Here is a 27495-nt window from a genome sequence, read left to right as displayed (position 1 = left end):
CACAATCTGACTGTACACAAATATTGTGCCAAACATGAGCCTCTTTATATCCTGACAATTAATATTTGTTACTGTACAGGATATTTCAGCTCAGACTTTTATTTTTCCTTTATGGTGTACAAATCTTTACTACAAAGTGACCCAGACAAAATTGTCTCAGATATTTCTTCATATTTAGAAAAACAGAAATAGCCAGGAAGAGACTTTAAAATAAAATGTATTAGAAATGTTTATTGGTGAATCAGCGATTAACTGATTTCTGAATGTAAATGCAAATATGACATTTCTAGGGATTTATAGCTACAGACATAGGAACAATCAAAGCATGAAAGCAAAATGTGAAAAATCCAGTAAAGTTGGGAATGGAGACTTGTGAGCACTGACACTGAGCAGTATGCTTATTTGGCTGCAAGAAAGTAACAGCTGACTTAATTCCTACAAGTCCAAGACACAAGCTGGAACGTGTATATAGGAGGCAATGTAAGAGGACATCTCTCCTGATCCTGCTTCTGCTATGCATCTGCAGCAGAGGAACAGACAAGAAATTTCTAGGAAAGACAGCTGATCATATTTGTATTGTTATTTCCCAACTCAATATTAGAACTATTTAAGCAAAGCTTAGAAGCATATTTTCAAAGGCTTGGTTTAGCCAAAGCTCCCTCAGTCCAGCAGGACACACAGACGTATTGCTGGAGCTGTTTAAGCTGGAGCATGCTTTTAAGCAGACTGCTTGCTGGAAAGGCCTCTCTCATCCACAGAGCAGATGTGAAGAACTTGCATGTGGGGGAACTTCTTACCTCTTCTGCAGTTTTAAGAAATGGATATCCCACTTTACAGGTGATGTTGTGGTTAGACTCACAGCTGTCTTTCTGTATATCCTAAAGCAAAAAGAAAGTCAAACCATGATCTTGTGCAAACTCGTTTTGAACTTTAACTAAGCATCCAGGGCCTGTTGAATGTGTTACAGCATTGCTGCTTTTTGTAAAGGCCTGAATTGAACTGCAACAAAAATCGGAAGCCACAACTTCTGTAAAACAATTTCCATTTGTGAACATCTACATCAACTAGTAGCCATTATTCTCTTCCACAGAAAGTGTTTGAGACACTAGCAATGATATGCAAATTGGTTATCATGCAAATGACTCATGGGTTCTAGGTATAAGTAAATTGCTTTTATGTGTAATTCCCGTAACTGTGTCCCTAACATGGCAATGGAAGAGGCACACAGTAAATTATTGACAGAGAGTCAGCAATGGTGCTATGGATCACTGACTCCCTTGAATGTGCAACATTAGGTCTGTTGATAGAAAAGAAACTTCTCCTAATGTTTACCACCTGATCTGAGGTGAATTCTTAGCATGTCTGCTGAGGTATTCAGAAAAGGAGGTACTTGGAAACGCTTTCTGAGGCAGGGATGAGGCATGCACTGATCTATGCTGTCCTAACCAAGATAGTACTTTTTCTATACACATGCAAAATGAGAATTCCAGAGGCTCAGGGGCTGTACTGAAGAATAACAAGGCATTTCTGGCTCTACTGTTAATTTGTTGTGTTTGCATTCATCTAAGATGTCTGTACATACTGTCTATCACTGTGAAACTTGCATCTGCAGTTAATGGGGGCTAGGAAAAAGTGCCCTCAGGTCAAGACAATTATGTACTTACAGAGGGGTAAGTAAGGACATGACTCCCAGGGAGCCATTTCCAATCATCTGAGATGATTGCAGAACAGTGAAATTCAGTCTTTCTACCAATACAGGTGATAAATGAGATAATGTGAAAAATTCCTACCTCAATGCCAGCAAAAATAATATTTGGAGAATATTGAACCAAAACTCTGGTATTATAAGCACTGTCTTTTTTGTTCTTCACAGAGAGCTGAATGGTGAACTTATCATTACGTGACTTTACAATGAATGGAGAAGAGCTGCAAAATAAAGTAAGAATACTGGATAACTTTTGAATCTGTTTTAAACACAGAGAAACTTCTTTCAATGTCCAGACTATATTATTTCTGACTTGGAAATTATGGCACAGCATTATCTCATTAGACTTCAGAATTTAGAATTTACATAGAAATTTTGTAGTTACCTGTCTCCAGCTATGCTTGCTTTTACATTCAGAACAAGATCTGAAATGCATTTATTTTTGGCTCCACAATCTTTAGTGAAAGGAATCTGCAACAATAGTATTTTATTCTCAATTTTGTTACATTTATTATTAAATTAAATACTTTTATTTTTATTCATCATCTAATTTCATATAAGCTCTTCTATTTGATAAAGACTTCCCTAATATTAAACATGCTAGTATTCTGTAAAATGCAGAAGTTAAACATAAGCTTTCTATTCATTCCCTTCTAAGTGATTCATCTCAATCAGAAAAGGAGACTAAATAGAACTATGAACAATGCCAAGCACAATCAGAGTAAATGACCAACATTCCTCTGATCTATCTACATTAAAAATGATGATAAAATTGCTTGCACTCCGTCTTCAGTTAACTCTGGACTGATCTAAAACACCAGGATGGTTCCCAAGCATACTGATTCAAGAGTTTCACTCCTAGTATTTCCTCACTTACAGGAAGCATCTTCCAGAGAGGTTCAGTGACCCTTGCTCTTTAGACAATCTCTGGACAATACTTTCAGCCCTTCTGTGGGCTATGAATTTTACCTTAAATACGTAGGTTATTAATATAGAATCTTGCTGACTTACATATTCAGATATTGAATTTGGCAGGTTGGTATCAAGAACAGGTCCACTCTCTGGATCAGAAAAATTGAACTCCAGCAAAACCTTTACAGAGTCCTGAAAATCAGGCTTATCCTAGGACATAAAGAAAACAAATTTGCTGTTATGGACACTCACTTTAATATCCAAGGAGGTTAAAAAACCCAAAAAATGATGAGGCAAAATATTTCTTAGTCACACTGTCACCATCCTTGCTAGAAGAGCATTCAAATGCTTGCAGATGATGATAAAGCACTTAATGTACAAGCTAATCCTTATAAATATCTACCAATGTGTGTGGTATCACTTAAACAAAGTCGAATGGACGCCTGCTGTTAGGAGGTGCATTGCGTATTCAAGCAAATTCTAGGCATCATTTACCATAAGTTTTGAGTTATGAAACAACTGTGAAGTCAGTATACCTTTTAAATATAGGCAGCTTATCTCGCTATTTACTCTGCACATTAGTTAGTTTGGGCAATTTCATACTTACAGTTGCTAGTTACATTTCTGTTTTGCAGTGAAAAGTATTCTTTATCCCAAATTTAATTTGTGAGATTTTGTACTATATTTTAGAAGAAGAAATTGTACTAGTATGCAAACCAGACTTCCAGCTCACATGCTCCTGATGAGTTTTAAAGGCACTATTATGCTCTTTCTTAAGATAGATACAAAGAGACAAAGGTAAATAGCCTGAGCATAAGTATATAGTTCATATGCATATACAAATATATAAATCGTAAGTAGTAAACAAAGTTTTCATACTATTCCTAGGATTAATTTTGCATACAAATTTTGTTGTTCAGTCTATGATTAATGGAATACATTTGGATTATTATTTTATCAACACGAGAAAAACACTTTAAATGATTTACTTGCCAACATGTAGAAGTTATGTTTAATACATTCTGACCCTTCTACAGTTATATTTTTTTGCATTTTCCTCTCATGGCTTTCAGTGAACAAGCTTCGAGATACATGTCTTTGTGAGTCTAGAGTAATCCAATACTGCAGACCTGCAAAGGAAGTTGAGATCAATAATTTGAACCAATTTACCTCTAAACATTCTTTTTTCTCAAAGTATCTTAAATGCACTTTGAATAATGAATTAAGAGAATCTGCATTCCATTTTTTGCAGAAATAAACAGATACAAACATAGCAGTTTTATAGTGTAAAGACCTCATATCTTAGCACTTATCTACTTACTGGATTTGAATATATCGTCTTTTGATTTTAGTCTGGTCTTAAAACAAATAGTGGCATTTATACATATTGTTTTTCTTTTATTTATCTGACAATTTTGTTGTTGGATATTGATGCTTTTGGGTGTGAATTGCATAGAAACATTTACTTCAGCCACATCACGAGACCTTAACAAAAACACAGAGAGAAAGTGCCTTGAAAATAACAGCATCAACTTGACTTGCAAAATGTGCAACATTGAACATTAAAATACATGTGATGGTCTAGTAATTAACTAAACAAAGGATTGATAAGAAATAAATTACAGAAGATGGTCACAGGGCTTCTCCACAGTGCTGTACTTCTTTCACAACAGATATCAGATGAAAGGAAATATTTTCAGAAGTGTTTAAGCAACTCTATAAAGCCAGTCCCATTTTAAAAGAAACTGAAGGCCTGGATCCACCCTCTTGGGCAGCTCTAGACAAATATTATACATGGGCTAGAGTGCAGTGTTCCATCTCTTATGCTGTGAGTAGACAAACAGGCTGAGATTCACTACAAATTTGTGTCACTTTAACTCACCTTCACCTCTGTCCCTGCAATGCATTCCTGCCTCTTCCTTTGCTCTAGCTCAGTTGCCTTTTGCCCTCAAGAGTAAACCAGCAGAAAAATTAGCTGGCAAAAATAGCTTTTTTCAGATCTTTGACCTAAACAATGCAGTGAAGGGACACTTCATTGTAATCACACTTGGAGCTTTTAGGAAGACAAACTACCAGATGAAGATGGGGAGATGCTGACAGCTTGAGGAGGGCATCAAGACATGCTTGATCACTTGCTAGGTGAGTCACATGAGTGAGCAGGACACATAAAGCAAGAAGCAAACTTAGAAACTGCCTTACCAAAGATGGGAATAGTCTTGTTTAGTTACATATAGCCTTCGTTAATTTCTTTTACTGGTACTTTTCTCCCTTCAAATATACTGCTCATTATAGCAACTGAATCATCTTTTTTGTAAATCATCATTTTCTTATAAAGCAAATTAATTCATTGTTAACCACAAAGTTAATTTTCTGCATGAGTAAAACTAGAGTTTTTATCCTAGGAAGTCTAAACAGTTTTCTTAGTGACTCCTTTGCATTTGAACTTGATATTGCTGATAATATGCAAAGGTGCCCTCAAAAAGAGAACATTTAGGCTTCTTTTCTATTTTACTTAGCACCACAGGTTGAGTCAGTTTCTATTCTGAATATAGTCTAGGAGGATAAATTCTTCATACGAGTCTAACAAGGTTTCTAAAACATTCCTATAATTATGACTGTTATCTATAGTTTTATACTTGTTCATGAGCATATACGTGAGACATGAAGAATCAGAGCTGCAGCCACATGGATATCCACCATGTCAAAGTATGAGATTAAACCAGTAACATCACAAAAGCCCAAACAGTATTGTAAGCAATTTATATGTTTGCTAAGAAAAATGGTTGGTCTGGGGCTTGGCAGCTGCTATGAGTATCCGTACCAGAAGAGGGCAGCCCCACCAAGGCCTCCGATGGTGACATCAATCAGCCCGTCGTCGTTTAAATCCATTTCTCCATGCACAGACTGGCCAAAAAATTTTACTTTTTCTCCATCTCCACCTGATGCAATACGCTGTGAAAACCATTAAGAAGTTTATGCAGTGCATATTGAAGGAATTATAAGAACATTCAAGACACATTTATTGGCAGATAGATGGCTTTTTAGACTCTAAATACATTAAATTTTCATTACAATGCTCCTAAAATCGTTACCATGGTGAAGAAAATACTACAGATTTTCAGAATTGCAAAATGCCTAGTTTTCTGTCTGTACAGAACATTTTAGATTTTTTCTAATACAAACATTCTAATATTAAAATCAAATTTGGTTAAACCAGTATGAGTATAAAAATACAAAGCATTTTAAAAAAGAAGCTGTCATGACAGTTCAGGTCACAGATTGATATAATGTTGGGAAAACACAAGAACACAGGATTTGTGCTACATACACTAAAAGAATCTGCCAGTCTGTAAAGCTTTACTTCATACCTGTGAATATTTTTTACTGATTTTGTTGCCATGACCATGATAAATATATACAGCTCCCCGATGGTCATCTTCTAAGGGAGAACCTATTACAATGTCATTATATCCATCAAGGTTGAGATCCTTCACTGCAGCAATTGCAGTGCCAAAGCGTGCACCACAAGGCTCATTCTTAAGAACTTTGCATGTGTCCTGTTTTAGTGGTGAGCAGCATGTTTGCTTCACAGGTTCAAGACTCATCTGATATTCGAAAGTTGTCTAGGAAAGAGCAGATTTACACTTTGTGGATTTCCATCAACATTTTAGCAAGATATGCATTAAAAGCCCCTCTCCAGAAGAAAAACTGATGAATTAAAAGAAACAGTTACAACCCCTTCCTAGTGACAGCATGCACTGCAGAAACTGTGAGTCTGTAACTATTAATTCAAATGCTGTTTTCAAGCAATGGGTAGGTGACACATTCTCCTTTCTTCTCTTTCTGCATCTACGTGCTTCTGCATATTTCTTGAAGTTAGAATTTTCCAGGAGCGTAATATCATAACTGTATTTGCATGCTATTGTCAGCAAACCACTCCGTTCTCAGGATACTATTAAGAGTTCTTTCAAAAGCATTCTCTTAAACTGAGAAGTAGACCAAGTTTCTGATGGAACACAGATGGCAATACTATTATTCCAGATTAAAAAAAAAAAAAAAAAAAAAAAAAAGAAGAAGACAGCATTTCTCTTACACAGACTGAGTTACGTCCTCAGTAGATATACACTCCATGGCCTAACATACATATATTTGGGTCCAGTGTACATTCTAGACCAAAACCACACATGCGGTGTGGTATGTAACTAATCTTGGAGAAAGACTGGTCCCATGAGTTCCTTGTTAGAGATTAGCACTAGCAAGCAGTTGCTGCGTCTTATTTATTTGGAAATGGATAAAAGGAAGTACAGGAAAAACAAATTTCAAACTCTCACATTACTGGAGGACATGGAATGTTTGGGTTTTTTGCCAACCCTATTCACCAGCAATATGTGGTTAGCAGCATGCATGTAGAAACTGGAAGATTTCCTTGCCAAATAGATCCAGCTTCTTCAGGCCCTTTTCTAGCAAAGAGTATTTTAGGAGAACATCATTGCTAGGACGTATTTCATTAATGAAAAAGTGGTCAGGTATTGGAATGGTGTAATGGTTCAGTGCAAGGGCTAACCTGCCTGCTCCCCCAACACAAGAGTAACACACAAAACTCAGGGTTGAGATATAAAGATAAGATAAGAATTTAATATAACATGAGATATCATAATCACAATGCATAATTACCTTAGCTAATAATCTAATTAATCTAATAATACGATGCATGATTACCTTGTTTTAGCCTATTTGCAGAAGCAGCACAGTGAAATAACCCAGCATAAAGCAGAAAACCAAAATCAGTAGCTACCCAACTCCCTCCCATTCTGCCACCATGCTTGCAGAAAAGAGCCAACACCCAAGAACCCAGAACCAGCCACTGGAACAGGAAGCATCCCATGTTGCAATCAGAACTGCAAGTCCCATAATACTTTGCTCCAGTTAGCACTTTCATTTTTTGAAGCCAGTATGACTGCAGCATGGTATGTGTGGTAGTTTTAGGCTGATCTTGAACAGAAAGTGGTAGAATGTAAATACATTACCATTGGATGTAGAAAGTAAAATAATGATAGGGCCTAAATAATCCCATTGGACAGACAGTTGTGTATACTAACTTTCTCTCTTTTTGCTTCCTTTGCTCTAGCAAATACTAGCTCTGTCTTCTCCTGGCTTTGATGACCTTGGCCACATTGCTTTGTTGTGGCTAATATTATATTAACAAACAACTCTCTACTCTTCTCTCTCCTTTACTGTGTACAGGGGCGAAGGAAGCAAGGAAGGGGAAGCTGTTGGTAGCCCCCTGGTTTATCCAGGGGGTTTCTTGCGCTGTTTATAAATTGTAAACTTTGGGACATGTTTTAGTGGGCATGGTGGTTTTGGGTTGATGGTTAGCGGTTAGCCCTGATAGCATTAGAGGTATTTTTTCAACCTTAATGATTCTATGAGTCTATATTTTGATAACTGTTATAAGGTGTGCTACTTTTAAGATTGGGTCTTTAATTTTTCTTCACAAAGTTTGAGCAGAAAAGTGGAAGAATGTAAGTAAATCACTATTGGGTGTAAGAAAGCAAAATAATGATTATTCTAAACACTTCTATTGGAGAACCTCTTGGCTTCTTGCCTTTCTTCCTTCTGCCAGGGGGGTCTGGGGAAGGAGGAAGGAAGAAGCACAGCCCCTCTGGGGCCAAGGGGCTTTGTTGTGTTTTTCTGTTGATTGTATGTATTTGTAAATGTTGTGAATAGTGTATATTTGTACATATTCATTGATTTTCATCATAGATTGTAGTTTTGCCTGTAAATACAGCTTCATTTGCTTCAGACAGAGTTAGCCTGGTTGTCAGTGTGGGAGGGAAATTCCAGTTCTCCACTGTAACATAAGGATACACAATGGTACTGGACTAAAAGAAGCAGTCTGCATAGACATTGGAAGAATCTTATCAAATTAAGATGAGGTGCAGCTATTATATTCCTTAAATCTAATCGTGACATGCATAAGAGTGGCTGGATGTATAGGACTTAGTTCTAGGTTGTTAAGCAAGTCACAAAGTTACTATAGCACACACTTTAAGGATGGATGAGCCCTGCTGTTCCCTAATCTGTGAACAAGAAAAGAAAATGAGGCAGAAAATTTATAGTCTAAATTTGCATCTACCATAATGCAGCCTACAGGATATGGTCCTCATCTATATAATATACTTCACTAGAAAAAGAAGTGACAAAACAGGAGTTTAGAGAAGAAAGTTTTCAAGAATAATCTGTACTACTCTCAACTGTCAAAATTATGTTTCTTTATATTCAGCAGGTCATCTTTCCCAGAACAAATTATCATATTTCTTTAAAATAAGAATATGAAGACAGTAAGAAGCATGTTCTGTTCCTGGTTAATAAACATTATTCTTACCTTGTTCAGACTATAAACATACACTTTCCCTTGCTCCTCTTTCTCATTTCCCATGTACATAGGAGCTCCAACAAGAAGAAGGTCTGTAAAGGAGTCCCTGTCGATGTCAATCGTGGTAATAACACCCCCAAAGTATGACCCAATCTGCAGAAAAATTTAAGGTATGAATCAGAGACAGTCAACAACATCACACAGCATCTCCTATTCAGAGACCTGTTCTGTGGTTGCTTACAATGATACCAAATGTTAAACATTAGACAGAAATTTTCCTTGCTCCCTATAAGGTCTTTTTGGTCTGCTTGCTTTTGAACCTTGTTTTCTGGTTTAGGGTTTGTTGAAGGTTTTTATTTAAGAATGGTCCATTCAAGCTTCAACTCTCCTGAGTCTGAAAGGTACAAATGATGTCTTCTACCTACTAAGGGAAGTAGGATCTCTAAGATAGCATTCGAATAAAAATGACTAGAGGAAACTAGTTTTGATCCTCAGTCCCAGCAACAATACATAGAATGAGCAAAACCAATGGTCTTAGGCTTGCCAGGGGAAAAAGGTAGGACAAAAACTCCAAGACAACACAATGCAGACAGTCTGCAAAATTCCCAGGTTGCTACTAAATGCAGAGAAACAAGATCTACACAAAGAGCTAAATGCATTCATAGACTGCATGGGTACAAGAATGTGGGATTTATCTGAGTTCACTTCGCATCAAAGCCAGGCACTCTGCATTTCACTTACTGTCAACATGAGAAGCAGTCTCTTCTAAAGCAAGGTGCATCTCATCTCACAGACAATGGTTCAAGTAGGCCAGATCTCTCAAACCATTAAATTACCTACATTTCTTCATTGACTTCAAAAAGATTGATTAATTAGCTGAGTCACAGACATCAGCTATAGGTGAAAAGCAAGCAGTCTGAATTCTTCTGTAAGATGTTTGATCTGCAGCTGGGGAAGACTCAAGCAGGCAAGTCTTTCAACTCCATGTGCATAACATTATCTCACCATCTTCAATTATGTGTTTACAGATTTTTTTGTTTCCTGAAGGAACAGCTCTCAGTGAGCTGCTACCTAATAGAAGCAGCTTTTAAATATTTTGTGCCATTCCAGCTGATGAGCTTGCACAGAAACCTGCTTGTCACACCTGTTTCCTGACAGCCGCATTCCCCTTCCACTCATTAGGCAGTGAAAATTGCAAATACAGAGATGGCTACTACCACTTTTTGCCACTAATGAGGGTTTAACCATCAAAGAGAAAATTTACAAGTAGACTATTATAGAGTACGCTTTCTATTATTATACCAGAGCACCAACCTAACCTTATTATTATACCAGAGCACCTACCTAACCTTTCCTTCAGATTGTGCTTACAGCTCCCAGTTTCCACCTTCATTTGCTCTCTGATGCATTTGAAATAATTGTTTTTATTTCTCGTGTCATATTCCTTTTATGTGTTAAGCACGAATGTTTACTTACTTGTTCTCCATTTAACCTCTGAAGTACTTGTACATCTCTTCCTTCCATTTTATAAATGATAACTTGGCCAGTGTGATTGTATCGTGGCTGTCCTGCTATGTACAGTACGCCTCCAGGTGTCAATGCTGAATTCACAGTATATCCTAGGAAGCGGAAAAGAAGTCAAAATGCAGTACACAGAGAATGCATCAGAAATACTTGCCATGATTCAGACCATTTTTAAGGCTTATTCTACACCTACATATTTAGCCCCAATTATGCGAGAGGATAACTGCAGAGTTAATTAAAAAGGCTATATATATATTTGCCTACAGCTTCAGAGACACGAGCACCGCTCTGTTTTAAAACCTCTTCCCAGGCTGGCAAGTCATATTTGCTTTGCTGTACTCACACATGGCACTGATAAAATAACTCATAAATAAGTGGTTGAAAAGATACTTTCAAAGAGCAGTTGTCACCAGTTCACCGTCAAACTGATGGAGTCTTTTAGATGCGATTCTGGGGGCATTTGGAACACATGTTTAATATTACCAACAATTTAACAACTTGAGTGAAGGAAGACATAAAAAAATTTGCAGGTTAATAAAAACTGTGGCACAGTTTCAAATATGATGGAGGATAGGATCTAAATTTAAAATAACTTCACCAAAATTGAGATATTAAAAAAGAAAAGAGAGATATAATTTTATCCGGCAAAGAAGACAGTATAATTAGTGGAAAAAATTAAATTATTTAACTGCTGACTCTTCTTCAGTGGCTTAAATGAGATAACAGAGCAAACAGAACCATGAGGTCTAGTAAGTAAGATATAGGGGAGAAAGCAAAGCCACTGATGCTCACTGGTAGAAAAGGCTGAGAGGAAAAAAATAGCCTGCCAGTATATATGTAAAAAAGATAGTGGTAAACTGCTGTTCTTGTCCCTTGAGTGACAGGAATCAGCTTAATTTTAAGCAAAGATTTAGACAATATTGTATAAAACAGTAAAGTCAATGTACAGAAAAACTTGTTAAGAATACTAGAGGTATTTGTTAAATTTTGAACAGAAACACATCTCTGTTGGAAAAAGTGTAGTCTCCAAACTGGTGACACATGGGTTTGATGGGTGGACCACGATACAGATAAAGAACTGGCTTGATGGCTGCAGCCAAAGAGTGGCTGTCAATGGGTCCATGTCCAGGTGGAGGCCAGTGACAAGAGGAGTCCCTCAGGAATCAGTCCTGGGACCAGTCTTGTTCAACATCTTTGTCGGTGACATGGACAGCGGCATTGAGTGCACCCTCAACAAGTTTGCTGATGACACCAAGCTGTGTGGTGCAGCAGACAGGCTGGAGGGGAACTTGACAGGCTGGAGAGCTGGGCACAAGCCAACCTCGTGAGGTTCAACAAGACCAAGTGCAGGGTCCTGTTTCTGGGTCGAGGAAATCCCAAGCACAAATACAGGCTGGGCAGTGACTGACTGGAGAGCAGAACTGAGGAGAGGAACTTGGGGGTGCTGGTGGACGAGAAGCTCAACATGAGCTGTGAATGTGCACTTGCAGCCCAGAAAGCCAACCAGATCCTGGGCTGCCTCAAGAGAAGTGTGGCCAGCAGGTCAAGGGAGGTGATTCTTCCCCTCTACTCAGCTCTGCTGAGACCCCACCTGGAGTACTGCATCCAGTTCTGGAGCCCCTATTACAAGAGGGATATGGACATGCTGGAACATGTCCAGAGAAGGTCCACCAGGATGATCAGAGGGCTGCTAAAAAGAGGGGCAAGAGAAGCCTCCACTCTTTACTGGACATGGAGGGTAACATTGTAACTAAGGATGAGGAGAAGGCTGAGATTCTAAATACCTTCTTTGCCTCCATTTTCAACAGTAAGGCAGGAGGACTTCAGGATAACTGGTCTCCTGAGCTGGTTGATGGGGTCAAGGAGCAGTGTTGTACTCCTGAAATCCATGTGGAATTAGTTCGAGACTTGTTGAGTCACTTGGATATTCACAAGTCCATGGGACCTGATGGGATTCATCCTAGGGTGCTGAAAGAGCTGGCAGATGAGCTGGCCAAGCCTCTCTCCATCATTTTCCACCACTCCTGGCTCACTGGAGAGGTCCCAGAAGACTGGAAACTGGCCAATGTGACGCCCATCCACAAGAAGGGACGAACAGAAGAACCTGGGAACTACAGGCCTGTCAGCCTGACCTCAGTGCCAGGGAAAATCATGGAGCAGATTGTCTTGGGGGCAATCACTGTGCACCTGAAGGATGGCCAAGGAATCAGGCCCAGCCAACATGGATTTAGGAAGGGCAGGTCCTGCCTCACCAACCTGATCTCCTTCTATGATCAGGTGACCAGCCTGGTGGACGTGGGAAAGGCTGTGGATGTAGTCTACCTGGACTTCAGCAAGGCCTTTGACACTGTCCCCCACAGCAAACTCTTGGCCAAACTGGCAGCTTGTGGCTTGGACAGCAGCACTCTGCGCTGGGTTAGGAACTGGCTGGAGGGCCGAGCCCAGAGAGTGGTGGTGAATGGTGCCACTGCCAGCTGGCAGCCTGTCACTAGTGGTGTCCCCCAGGGATCAGTGCTGGGCCCCATCCTGTTCAATATCTTTATTGATGATCTGGATGAGGGGATTGAGTCCATCATCAGTAAATTTGCAGATGACACCAAGCTGGGAGCAGGTGTTGATCTGTTAGAAGGTAGAAGGGCTCTGCAGAGGGACCTTGACAGGCTGGACAGATGGGCAGAGTCCAACAGGATGGCATTCAACAAGTCCAAGTGCCAGGTACTGCGCTTCGGCCACAACAACCCCATGCAGAGCTACAGGCTGGGGTCAGAGTGGCTGGAGAGCAGCCAGGCAGAAAGGGACCTGGGGGTACTGGTTGACAGCTGAACATGAGCCAGCAGTGTGCCCAGGTGGCCAAGAGAGCCAATGGCATCCTGGCCTGCATCAGGCATAGTTTGGCCAGCAGGAGCAGGGAGGTCATTGTACCCCTGTACACAGCACTGGTTAGGCCACACCTTGAGTACTGTGTCCAGTTCTGGGCCCCTCAGTTTAGGAAAGATGTTGAATTGCTGGAGCATGTCCAGAGAAGGGCAACGAGGCTGGTGAGAGGCCTTGAGCACAAGCCCTGTGAGGAGAGGCTGAGGGAGCTGGGACTGTTTAGCCTGGAGAAGAGAAGGCTCAGGGGAGACCTCATTGCTGTCTACAACTACCTGAAGGGAGGTTGTAGCCAGGAGGGGGTTGGTCTCTTCTCCCAGGCAACCAGCAGCAGAACAAGAGGACACAGTCTCAAGCTGCGCCAGGGGAGGTTTAGGCTGGAGGTGAGGAGAAAGTTCTTCACAGAGAGAGTGGTTGGCCATTGGAATGTGCTGTCCAGGGAGGTGGTGGAGTCACCATCCCTGGAGGTGTTCAAGAGGGGATTGGACGTGGCACTTGGTGCCATGGTTTAGATAGTCATGAGGTGTAGGGTGACAGGTTGGACTCGATGATCCTTGAGGTCTCTTCCAACCTTCTTGATTCTTGATTCTTGATCCTATGAGGACAGACTGAAAGAGTTGGGGCTGTTCAGTCTGGAGAAGAGAAGGCTCTGAGGTGACCTTATTGTGGCCTTTCAATATCTGAAGGGGGCCTACAAGAAAGCTGGGGAGGGACTTTTTAGGCTATCAGGTAGTGATAGGACTAGGGGGAATGGAATAAAGCTGGAAGTGGGGAGATTGAGGCTGGATGCGAGGAACATGTTCTTCCCCATGAGAGTGGTGAGAGCCTGGAATGGGTTGTGCAGGGAGGTGGTTGAGGTCCCATCCCTGAAGGTGTTTAAGGCCAGGCTGGATGAGGCCCTGGCCAGCCTCATCTAGTGTGAGGTGTCCTTGCCAATGGCAGGGGGGTTGGAACTAGATGATCCTTGTGGTCCCTTCCAACCCTGACTGATTCTATGATATATTTAGGTCTATAAGTGTTTGGACTAGTTTTTTGATTGTAAAAGAAAAAGAAAAAACAAGAAGAAAAATAACAACAAACCAAACGAAATCAAACCAAACAAAAACAACACCCCCAAAACAAAACAACAACAAAACCCACAAACCCCCCAACAAAAGAAAAACCAAAATGAAACAAACAAACAAACAAAAAAACACAACAAGAGAATCATATAGTAGACATATCCATATATTATAGAATTTCCCAGGTTCCTGGAATGAAAGATAGTATTCTGTAAGATATATAAAGTGACAGAAAGTCAAGAGATATTGTAGCATTTGGCAAACAAGTCTTATGAGATTACTTTTCTTACCTAGATAGGCTGCAAGGTGTTCATTTTTTTCTGAAAGCCTGTCACGAAATGTTTCATTAGTTGGCATTAAAACCCCACTGTCCTTCACCATGACCACTGTGCCATTCCAGTCATATGCTCCAACTGCTCCAAGCATGATCCAATCCTTATGCAGAATAAATAAAAATCCTTTTCTCTATGTGAATCATCTTTACACATTCATGACCATGATGCTTACATTTGGGAAATGTTTCCTTCACGCTTACACATTTAGCCCTGCTTTTCCTGTTATAGCACGTCCCCAACAATCATAGTATGCCTTACAGTTTGTGTTAAAAACACAGCCAATAAATAAATTTTAAAAAGGGGACATTTGGGAAAATCAGTAGAATGAAATACAGCTCCTACAACCTCAGCTCATCATTCCAGGCCAAAGAGAAAGACAAAGGAATTTGGTAAAATTAATAAAGAATACAACATTTAAATGAATTCTCCAGGCAAACTTTCAGTAGCTTGAATCTTCCTCTGTTGAATCTGTAAGTCTTGTACATAACGAAGAGCCTTTTGTCACTAAGAAAAGGTTTGCTCACCTTTCTTGACTATAGGCATGAATGTAGCCTTCTTGATAAAAGAGACACCAGAGACCCTGAGTCTATCAAGGGTAGAAGACCCAATTTAAGAGTAAGGTTCTGATGGTAGGAGAACAGTCATTTGTGAACTTCAAGAATATGCTCTACCAAACAGAAAATGATGCTCCTTATCAGGATAATGATTGTTTCTAAGGTATGATATACCACCTGAAGCATCATGTGTATTTTAGCCCAGAGACTAAAAATATTAGAATAGAGTAGTGCTGCAACAAAGTATTTATGTTAAATTATACTGAAGGTATTTTCCCTTTTTTTCACCAGTAATATGCTGAGATGTATACAAAACCATGTTGAAGGTTTTCCTATGTGTATCAGTTTGTCTTTAATTCCTTGGTGTTTTTTGAGTTCAATTATTCTCCTATTATGCTCTTTTCTACTGCCACAAATTTTTTGTATCTTTAAAGCTTAACTCTTCCTATTTCTTTTGACCTCCTGTTAAGTTTTAATTTCATTTGTGTACACCGAGCAAATACTCACAGTGGATATTTTTTGTTTTTTCAAAATTAAATATCATCTTGGATAATGCAAATTCTTAGGGATTTTTGTATTTCAGTTTAATAAATACTCATCTACTGAAAACTGAGGTATTCGGTGTGTTAACAGAACTAGGACTATGTCATGTTAGTAATAATGCAAATCATGTCCATGACAGAAATGTTCTTTTTATGTATCTTCTGCCTCAAAATCACCAATACAATGTAGTACCAACTTACATACTAAGACACAACACTTTTACAGTTCATAAAATCATAAAATAGTTTGGTTTGGTCAAGACTTTTAAAAATTATCCCATGCCATGAGGAGAAATGTCTTGAACTAGATTAGATTGCTCAAAGTCCTGTCTGCCTTGATTTTGAACACCTTCAGGGAGGGAGGCATCTATAACCTATTCACATCACACTCAACATTATAAAAAAATTTAAAAATCTCTTCTAATCTACTTTTAGTTTAATACTTTTCCCTCTTGTCTTGTCACTAAAGGCCCAGGTAAAAAATATTTCTCTGTGTTTCTAAAAATATTATAGATTGTTATCCTAATAGAAAATGCTACAGGAGAATTAAATACAGAGTTCAGTGAAAAAGATACCTATTATCTTCAGCTTCCATTGTTTATAATCATTCTTGATACATATTTTACAAAAAGAAAGAAAGAAAGAAACAAACAAATAAAAGAAACAAAAAAACCCCAACAACAACAAATACAAACCCCACAACCCCCCAAAGCACCCAAAAAATGGATTACAGGAATCTGCAAAAGTTCCAGCAGCAACAAGGACTGTGCAAAGAACACTCATACCAAATTCATGCCATCGACAACCAAAAACTGCTTTGTTAAAGAGCTTTTAATTTCAGTTTGTTCACCTTGGAATAATGAGCACTGAATCCAGCTTGAGACATTTCCATTTCAAAAGAGGCAGCCTGCTGGTCGGTGGTTGCTATTAAAACAGAAAGAAAAAGAATTAAACAGTAAGTTTCAATCTGAAAAGTATCTGAACAGTAATCAAAATACTCATATGATTGTAAAGAATAGCATCATTAACTAGAATATTTCAGGAATATAGTTTGTCATAGATTTTTATAACAAATACAGAAATTAAAGTTTGCATTAAATGTTGTCAATAATTCTGAGAATTTCCATTTAAGATCGTATCTCAGAATTGTCCAACAAATATCCCTGGGCTAAAACTGATCAGATTTGACCTCAGGCTGATGTTAAATATGCTTGGAATGTTTGATTAATATGGTTAAGCCATTTTCCACTTGAGCTAAGTGAACAATAAGTGAACACCAGCCATGCAAATCCTGGCACTGTATTTAAGCAACTAAAAATTCGTAGGCAGCTGGTGGAACTTTAAATGAAAAACACTTGATATTTGTACGAACTTTTGCGAAAAACAACATAGGAACATCTCAGCTGTCCAAGATTCACAAGCCTCAGAGGCAGGCTGGAGAAATAGAATCCTGCCCAGAAAGTTACATGAAAAAATTTCTGGTTCTCTTAAGAGACTTTAGATGAAAAAAGTATCAGGTGATTTATTTTCACTATCTTGTCAAGTAGTCATATGCTCATTATTAAACTCTGTGATGGGTTGTTTTGCTCTCAGGTACACTTCAAATATCATCAAGGAAATGGAAGGTCTGCCTCTTCCTCTACTTAAAAGCAATATTCAAAGACTATTTTGCCACCTTAACTGGCCAAGTAAGGTAACTATATTATGCATATTGATTCCTCCTTCAGAGCAAGATACACTGAAAGGAAGCAGAGAGGTCCTATGAAATCTGCTCTGATTCTTGTACAGGAAGAGTTGACAATTTGCTACCAGCTGATTGATGAGTCAAACCTCTGACTACGTGAATGAAACTGAGTCACAGCAAGCCATATCTGGGTGAATTCCAGGCATCTAGACTACTAAATAACACTGAACTTCTGATACTCAACTACTAAACCACAGAGGCTGCTCCCTGGGACATGGTGTCTTTGCAAATTATTGGGATTTATAGCCACTATCATAGGAAGGAGACATGGTCTTAAAGACAAATAGACACTCGAGCATAGGCTATCATGTTTCACAAGATGTAGCTGCTTGGCTGAGTTTGAAAAAGCCCTTTTAAAGCATGAAACTCTTAATTTGTTGATAAACAATATTTTCATGCAGTAAAGGATGCTCCTCAATGAGCTGAGAAAGATAGGACTTTCACAGTCTGAGGCACGGAACAATGCTGGCACTGTTGGCATGAGTAGCTCTGAATCTTTCTCAGACAGCAGCCCTCAGTCTAACTTTCCATTGAGTTTCAAACTGCCAAGCTACTACAAAGGGTATTTTGTTAAAAATAATTTTTGCCTGCCCATGGGTTGGATAAAACATAAAATTGCTGCTAAACTAGAAGTCCATGCCATGAGATGCAAAATATGAAACAGGTCATGTGTAAAAGTCCACTAGCCTTCATCTAGGGGATGTTGTTGGATTTGATTTTTCAACTGTCTCAGTTTTCCTGTACACATTTTTTAAAAGCCAAAACCAAAAAGAAAACAAGAAATTCAAGAAAAAAAAATCAAATGTACTATTATACTAGCAAGGGGTTAGATAGATAGAGAATTTAAACAGATTCAAATAAAGAAATTCAACAAAGTTCCTGACACCTCCATGTTATGCACAGAAGTTAATTCTTTTATAATCAATGAGGCTAATTAATCTTTTCCACAAGAAGCTGGACTGTCAGCAGAAAGGTAAGTGGGACAGAATTAATATACTTTCTCCCCTGCCACAAGAATGCAAATCTAAAATAGCTCCTGAAATGCTTTGGAGGCAAAGAGAATACATGTCTGAAGAATCATAAGAAACGAATTTATTCCGCATCTTCTATCACCAACCGATTAGATCAACTCAACAGTTTTGACAAAAAGCTAGGGTCCCATTTTCAGTTTCTCTTTTTATTCACTTGCAGCCAGGTTATGCGATTTCTGTGACTTTTCACAGGTGGAGGAAGCAACATTTCTTGTCTCATAGTAGGTGTCTTATACAGAAATCACTGCATCTCTGAGTTCCTACTGAAGAACTCAACATCAAGAAGCCTTGAGGGAGTAGTTAAATTACATAGCTTCTCTCTTAGAGCATGGATGAAAAGAATTTTCCACATTGTTTGTTTTGAATGCATATTTTTTTGTAATACAATCAAGTCTACAGAAAATAAAACTTTAATATAAGGCACATATATTAAGACATAAACATCCTTGCAGTTTATAATAGGTCATAAATAAATACAGATAAAATATACAAAGCTTAATATGTTATAAATGATAATATCCAATAAATATATCCATGTTTTTGCATCTTTTGCAGAAAATGGAAGTTGAATTCAAGGAGCACAATATACTTATGTCCCAAAATACTGAAGGAGGTGATAATAAGGATTAGTCATCTATGGTAGTCAGATGAATACCATATAAACAGATAATATTTATACAATTTAATTAAACAGTTTTGCCACTACAACTACATTTGTTTGGGTATTTTGTTAAGCTACACCATTTGTTTCATGTTCAAATTTTTGTAATTTTTTCTTATGATTAGGGGAATGCATTACTAAAGTCCGTGGAATGTTTAGAGCTCATGATCTAAAGCATACCCTACCAGCAGGGAGTTCAAACCAGCAGAATTCACTCCACTCTGTGGAAGCTGGGGTCCCATTTGACAGACAGGCATTACCACGTAGCTACTAATCACTAAAAGGGACAAGGTGGAGTGTGACAAAATGAGACCGCGTGTTTCAATAGCAAATAGTTCAAAAAGTGAAGCTATGGCATGAAACCTGGAACCTATGTAGGAAGATGCCCAGTAACTCAGTTGTGTTGTCATGACTAGCACTGAATAGTTTTTTAATCTATATCCATTATATTTCATAGCTGTAACAGACTACTAATGAAAGACAATGCCTTTAGTCAGTTTTCTAAAAGTCAGACACAAAAATTGAAGACTCAATTTTAAAGTTTAATTTGAACAACTAATTTTCCACTGACAATGCATTCTCCCTAGTAAACAGGAAATAAACCAACAAGCCCCCTGTTCAATGAACTTCGAAGGATTCCTTGAGCTTACAGAGACTAAACTTTGTGCTTTAAAGAGACTTATCTTCAAAGTGACTTATTTCAAAAGTGAGATATAAAAATGTTCAGGAAAGTAAAAAAGTTAAGGGTATATACTGTGAAATACATTTAGTGATAGCCAGCTGAAAATAGTAATATTTGATCAAGCTAAATGACACACTAAAAAAAAATCCTAAATATTTCTGAGAAACATAGCTCCAATTAAAAAAAACTTTAAAGTATGCTTTCATGTTTGTACTATCTCTTGACATTTAAGAATGTCTTTTGTTCCAGCTGTAAGCTACATGACTCCAGCTACTTGAAAATTGAGATGCTTTAAAAAATAAGCACAAATAGACTGGTGTTTTCTTTGTGTGACAGGAATCCCTTCAGAGCTGGGCAGTATAATTTATAACTAATAAACTCCGTCTTCTGTTACCAGTAATGTGCTTGAAATTGAGATTTGGACAATGTTGTCTAATTTTGATGAAAAATATAACCAAGCATTATTAGAGAATGAGTTTCCTGTGCTGAAATATGAGTATCATGAATATTTCCAAAAGAAAAATACATCTTGTCAATACTATACACCAAGTCCATGGTAACTTTTATAGCAAAGTAATATGTTGTCATTAATAACTAAAAAAGAAAACCTAAAGCTACAGGCAGACAAATATATCATCATGGGGTAATAAGGATATGGCCTAGCAGCAGTTTTTTTTACCCAAGGGAAGGCAACTTCACACTTACTCTAGCTAAAACTAATGGTTACTTATCCTTTTCAACTATTGCCCTTCATAGGCTGTAACCCCTCTGAATATATTTCACATCATTACACTAGACATCAAAACCATAGATAAAGTATTTTTATGATCAGAGTGAAAAAAATGCCTGCATAACACATGCAGCACAATACATTGCAAAGGAAGATAAAAGCAGGTGGCCTTTTATACGCTTCAGTTGTAACGCAGAATGAAGTAAAAAATTAAATGTTGTCATACCTTCCAAGGCAAATATTCTCTCTCCAAGTGCTTCAACAATAGTTACAAGAGCTAATTCATCTGACACATTGAAGAAGTGCTTTTCAGTAGGTTTACTGGCAATTGATTTTATTTCCTCTACAAATTTCTCAGTACTTAAATTTCCTCTGCTGTAGCTGCCAAGAATCTAAAGAGAATAAAAAAAATGTCAAGGATACATTTTATAATGCATTTTAAAAGATGTCCTTAACACAGGTTGCCAGAGAACATCAGAAAATCATATCTGACCTTAATTTGCTCTGTTAGAACCTCCCTCCCACAAAGTTCTAATGATTTATTCTAAGATTCTATGGTTTGTTGGAGTATGTCTTAATTTAGGGAAAAAACAGCACAACACCCAAGCCAGAATACACAATTGCGCTGGCTTCTGCATAGATACTGCCAGTTCTTCTCAAAACATGGTATATAAGCAGTTACTGACTTGTTAATTAGGCAGAGACCACTTCCTCATAGTTGCCCTATAAATACATAGAAATAACACATTGAACAATACATAGAACAGCAACACTTGCATTCAGTGTTAACAACTACATCATGATATGAGACTTCAGATTTGGTTTTGCAGTTTAAACACCACTGCTGTAAAAATTCATGATGCTTTAGAACAAAAAGACTCATTTCTACAATTGCTAGGTTGACAAGTATTCCTATGTTCTTGAACACTGGAGCAATTAAAACCTGGTTCTAGTCAGGGATTTTACTGCTAAAATTATAGCAGCTTCAGGGATGATTTTTCCTTTAATAATCTCTACCTTTATAAAGGAATTCACTGAAAATTTGTGTGATGTTGAATTCAACTTTTCTTTAATGTCTTGAAATGTAGTGAAATGAAAATGTAGTGATAGTTCCATACTGCCTCATTGTACCAAAACAAAGATAGATATGAATGGAAAACCAACAAACCTTCAAAATTAACAAGAAAAAATAGATTATTTGACCATAGAATAAACTAATACAGTGGAGAGTTCACACCAAATCCATCGTTAATATTTCTTGATATGGGTTATCCTCCATCATGTTCATGCTCTCATTCAGCTACTAGGTTGGCTCAACATGAAAATGACAACTTTAGAGTGCCAGCACAGGGAACAGCCATAATGATCCTGTTTACTGCTGATAATTTACATCTGTGTTTTTTTTTTTTTTTAAGTAAGTAATATGTCTGTAGAAATTTCTCAGATTTAAACTTCAGTGCTATGTTCAATACTACTTTTAAAAAAATGTTTGATTTTTATACTGCTCGTCAAACTCTTCCTCATTTTAATTCACATACCTGTCATCACCAGGAAGGCAGATTAGCTTTTCTGACATACTACAAAATCACATGGCAAATTTTGGATATTTTTTAGGTTCTTTCTTTCCTTTCTCTCTCAAATGATTGCTTCCATAAAGAATCTGTGAAATTAACTTTTTTTTTACCAGCATTTACATTTACAAGAAGAAACATGCTTTTAAGGTTCTGAATTTTCCCATTAAATTTCACTTACAGCAATAGCAAATCTCTGAATGCTTTCATCTTCACAATCATCAATCACTTCTTTCAATCTGTAGTTGTCATGTGATTCCCCATCAGTCACAATAACCATTACTTTCTGCACTCCTCTTCTTGCACCGTGAGCCTCAGTAAAAGCCTCTTCCCTAAAAAGAGCATAAAGCACATGGAGAAAGGCAATGGCAGCATTCAGCACATGCGCCATATTAGCATAGTCAATCATAAACTAAAAGATTTCATACTAACTATGAAGAAGAAAAACAAGATTTATCATGAATGAATGTAAACAACAACAACTGGCACTTACATGACAGTTCACGCCCAAAAGGTTTCAAAGGCATTCATTCACTATTCATTCATCTGAGAGCAACAGCAGAAAATATAATGCTGGATAATGAAAAATTCTTCCCTACTCCAAATAAATTTCTGGTTCCTTAAAACAGCTTTTGGGAGCTTAAAAAAGGCTCAATCAACACCCCCTATCCCAAACCCCACATAAAAAATACCCACCCATATCCACCCTAGAGCCGCAGAGCAGCATTCCAAGTGGTTGAAGCATTTACTCAGCTACCACCACACTTCTGCCCATCTACAGTAAAACTGGGTGTTGGGGATGTGGCAGAAGTAGGTTGCAGGTGAGCAGAGGTAGATGGAGGATGACTGAATTCTACTGATGCAGACAGATGCATGGGCACTGAGGTTTTGGGCAGCTGCTCAACCAGACTCTTGAGGTGACCAGAAAAAGTGAGGCTAGATTAGGCCTCTGGAGGAGAAGGAAGGAAGCAGGGTTTCCTCTTTTTATAAAAATACCACAGAACTTTAAGACTGGCCACAAGAGTGAAAATTAAGATCTACTGCTGCTGATGGTCCAAAGTCGATGGATAGGAAGACTGCAGGAACAGAGGAAGCTTTTGCTGGTACACAATCCTGCAGCAGTTTTTGGTGCACTGGGACTTTCTGAACCATATGTGGTTTCTGAGTATTTGGAAATTATCAACTGGCTTTGCTTTCATGAACTTGTTCAAATTCCCTCAAGGTTCTATTTTTATCTAAAGAAAACATTACTGGTGAATATGCAAGAATTCCCTTGGCTTTAGGACATTATATCAACAAAACTTTGGCTAGATAATCAAATAGTTCATCAGAAAGGTGATACATATTTCACTAAATGGCTATTTGGAAAGGGCAAATGAAATCTTTTATGGTGTCGTGCCAAAAAAAAGGTAGAAGAGAAAATACCAAGACAATATTTTATGTTTTGAAAATGTATGAGAGATTTTGCATTTACTGTCTATTCTGCAGAAGCCAAATTCAATTTTTCTCATAAAGGAAGATTTTCTAAATAATGCTATTCTTACGACAGATCTTTTATTTCCCAGTGATCAAAAAGCATCAAAGACTTCACATTTCCTCTGAAAAATTTAATTTCTCTCATCCCTCTGCACACAGGGAGTTCCTACCTGCTCTGTGTGGACATCCAAGATCATCAGCCCTTTGTCTAGGACTACATCTTTGTTCCATGTCTCTTCTCCTTCCCTGTTTCCTCCATTTAAGAGACAACTGTGTTTCCAGGATACCCTATACAACTGCTCTAGATGCTGGACAAAGTCTGTGTATCCACTCTTTTGTTTACTTAGCTAAAATGAAATCAGATGTTGGTCACGTCGTATTTTCAATTTATAAAATCAGAATTGTCCTTCTATCTGCTTCTGTTTGTTTCTACTCTAGGCAGGACAATATTTTGTGAGTATACCTTGCCGTGTCTATTCCCAGGGCTGTCATGGTCTGTGTGCCACCCCGCTGACGTATTCTTGTGGCTGCAGCCATCACATCTTCGGTGGTTGAGTATGTATTCAGGAAAAACTCATGGACTACAGTCTGTCCATATTGAACAACTCCAACCTGAAACACACAGTCAGTGTTAAAAGTCAACTACCTGTAAAGAAAACATGTATCTCCTGCAGTGGAGCAAATTCCCACCTGTGAACTCTGCATATTTCCCTCCATATGAAACACCTATAAGCACTAGCTAGAACATACTCAATCTCATGAAACATTCTGAAATTTCTAAATTGTTTTTATTAAAAGTAGGAACAAGCCAAGACCTGATTTGTGGTAATCTGTGCTGCTGCTCTGCTCTCCTTGAGGCTGAGACAATGCCCTAACAACCAGTCAAGACTTCTCAGAGTAGTTTTCTGTATAGCATATTAGACTACAGTTCACTCAACTTTCTTAATTCCATCCAAATATAATATTCCTACACCTAATAGTTTATTCACCCTAACCTAGCCTAGAAACAACATTGCAATGACAAATTTAGATCCCCCAAGGTGAGAGGACGACACAAGTATCCTTATATGGATGAAAATAGCAGGACAGACCAGGACATAATCATTCTCCCATCAGGCATTCATGTCTTGTCAGTCCCTGACACTTTTTACAGTGAAGAATCCACAAAATGCATATTTCAATTTTATGTCTCACATGCCAATTTATAGGTCTTATTTTGGATAATATAGTACTATGCAGTGTTTAAGCCCCACTCATGTATTATTAAAAGTACTCTAGCATTTAGGTACTGAAGATCAGTAAGCCCTCTGGGATGTTTTTGGCATCATATTAGTTTAAAAGTGGCTTAGTATGTACTGTGCAATTGCATTAGGGGTGGTTTTTCAAGTACTTTTATTCTGCACAATGTTTGCTTGTAGAGCAAGGGTTACAGTTGGATAAATACTTGATACTAAAATTCAGTATCACAATCATTATGAAAAACTAGTTACATAGGACTATAATTATTATGGTATGTGGTAGCAAAGTGTATCACATTTAATTTCTGTATCCTTCTGAAAATACAACTGAATTTGGAAGAACTGATGCAAGTTCAAAGTTATGACAAGTTGCTCCCTTTAAGATAATTTTCTCTTGGAGGCATGCCCTAATCCACCTGCCACTGAGAGCATCCAGAGCCTGCTCTTCTCATAGGCAGCAGCCTATTAATCCTGCACAGTGTTTACACAAGAAGCTGGGGCACGTGCTACTGAGTGCCATCAAGTGGCCCAACTAAAACCCAAGCTGAATATTAAACTTTTAGCTCATTCCCTTCAAGGCAACTCTTTTGTGGCATGTGTCTAAAGTGAGAAACACTATAATCTGAAAAAGATGCTGCTAGTTATTTAAAAAGACTGCCATTAACTATTGATAAACAAAAAGTTTTTATTAGGTTTGGTCTTTTGGAGCAGGAATGTCCTAAGTGTTCCAGTCCCAGGACAAGCATAAGTGCAGTCAGAGACTATTTGTATGCCAGGAAGCCTGCTGGTGTGGATTCACATGCTCTTTGTCTGAAGCTTTGGGGATTTTATTGGCACCAAGAATTAAATCAACTATTGACTCCTGCCAGTGTGAAAAGTATATGACTTTTTTTATGATTCTAGAGACCTATGTTGGTTCTCTGACAGACATAGCCCTAAACCCATCACACAGTTGTATCATTTCTTATTTGAAAGGAAACATTGTCCATGATCACAGCAAGTAAACATTTTGAGCATTTCCTTCTCAGGAAGTGAATGGGAAGAACATCTGAGTCTGGAAGCCTGCACTGTGTTGCATAGTTTATAAAATCAGGAAGGAAGGGGGGCATGTGGTTATCTTATGGGATACAATTGTTCTGTGGGACCCTTCCTTAGACCTAGCTTTGGAAACACTGATCATCGTGTTCTACATATTTCATGGAGTTAAAAATGAGCCATGTCTCAAAACAGGATAACAAAGACTTTCCAGAACCAACAAAATACTACTGGGTTGCATGTTCCAATCTTCTACAAAATCACAGAAGCCAAACCATCTTGTAAAATCAGAATTATATCCTATTAGATAGCAATGAAGGATTGAGCTTTTGTAGGCTTTTAGCTAATGGAAAACTACAAATGACACTTCTATGTCATGCAAATATGCCTTTAAGGGACAATAAACTAGTTCAAGCTGCATAACTTCAGGAAGCCCCTAACAATGATGCTTACAGGCATTAGATGTTTTGGTTTAGTCGTTTAATTTAAATCGGGAAAATGCAACAGTACTACACAGAAGGATGCAATTTTGCTCTACTCTAGAAAACTTAATATTTTTCCCATCATTACTGGACATAATCTATTGAACATCTTTGTAATTCCTAAGTTTATGTTCCCTTCCCTAGCATTCCATGGCTTTTATATTACACAAGGGAATAATCCTTTAATTGTCCCCAGTTCCTGTGAAAAAGCGTTGTACAAAAGAACAGGCAAGTGAAGAACTGTTCTACTTAGGGACAAAACATTTTATAAGGACAATTATTTATTGTTGTTCTATAAGTGAATACAGCTCCTTACTCAGAAAGTACATTCTAGCTTTCCCAATAAATTAAGCTAATCTATTTGGTTAAAAAACAAAACAAAACCAACCAACCAATCAAAACCAAAGACACCACCAAACAACCCAAAGAACAACAAAAAAAACAAACTAAATGAAGGGAAAATCGTTTAGTACATGGACATTATATGCTAGTATTTTCACTAGCATGAAGAGGAAAATCAGAAATGCTTTTGGTTGTACTTCGATCGTGTTTAGCATAAAAGAAGAGCAGAGATGCCTTAGCAAGAACTGCTGGGTAATACATACTCTCCTTACTCTGCCTGCTAAATATACCTGAATCAAAGCAAAACTGAATTAATCCTGCCACATTTTGTTTGCTCCCAATGACTCAGAAATTACTCATAAACTATTGCAAGGTCTTTCTTCATCCTGTATCTTTTCAATATCTCTTTAATACATTTCTGTTCTTCTGGAGATAAAACTGATCATAAGACATGACATAGCATGACACTGATACGATCCTTTGGAGATACAATAAAGGTACAGGCCAAACACCTAAACAATACATTTCTCCATACAATAATGGAGAAATAAAATATGTCTGAAAATTTCCGAAGTCTATTCCAATATAGCTTTAAAGCCAGAATTGAACATATCAAAGTATTC

The 27495-nt window shown here is 37.9% G+C and overlaps 1 protein-coding gene across 1 annotated transcript in view; it reads right to left on the bottom strand.

The window, feature by feature from the left end:
• ITGA1 (integrin subunit alpha 1) overlaps positions 1–27495 on the bottom strand; it is an 80679-nt gene that overhangs the window by 13531 nt on the left and 39653 nt on the right. Inside the window, exons 7-21 of the mRNA XM_054397907.1 lie at positions 24239–24387; positions 22481–22631; positions 20955–21120; positions 16731–16804; positions 14740–14884; positions 10470–10612; positions 9003–9146; positions 5986–6240; positions 5439–5569; positions 3939–4102; positions 3611–3747; positions 2717–2827; positions 2091–2176; positions 1791–1926; positions 798–878 (exon numbers count right to left, since the gene is read on the bottom strand). Of these exons, the coding sequence (XP_054253882.1) occupies positions 798–878; positions 1791–1926; positions 2091–2176; positions 2717–2827; positions 3611–3747; positions 3939–4102; positions 5439–5569; positions 5986–6240; positions 9003–9146; positions 10470–10612; positions 14740–14884; positions 16731–16804; positions 20955–21120; positions 22481–22631; positions 24239–24387 (2073 nt within the window). The remainder of the gene's footprint in view (positions 1–797; positions 879–1790; positions 1927–2090; positions 2177–2716; positions 2828–3610; positions 3748–3938; positions 4103–5438; positions 5570–5985; positions 6241–9002; positions 9147–10469; positions 10613–14739; positions 14885–16730; positions 16805–20954; positions 21121–22480; positions 22632–24238; positions 24388–27495) is intronic.

Source organism: Indicator indicator, chromosome Z (assembly GCF_027791375.1).
Source record: "Indicator indicator isolate 239-I01 chromosome Z, UM_Iind_1.1, whole genome shotgun sequence".
Classification (NCBI taxonomy): Eukaryota; Metazoa; Chordata; class Aves; order Piciformes; family Indicatoridae; genus Indicator; species Indicator indicator.
The sequence above is the reverse complement of the archived record's forward strand: the minus strand, read 5'-3'. Positions and strand labels throughout refer to the sequence as shown.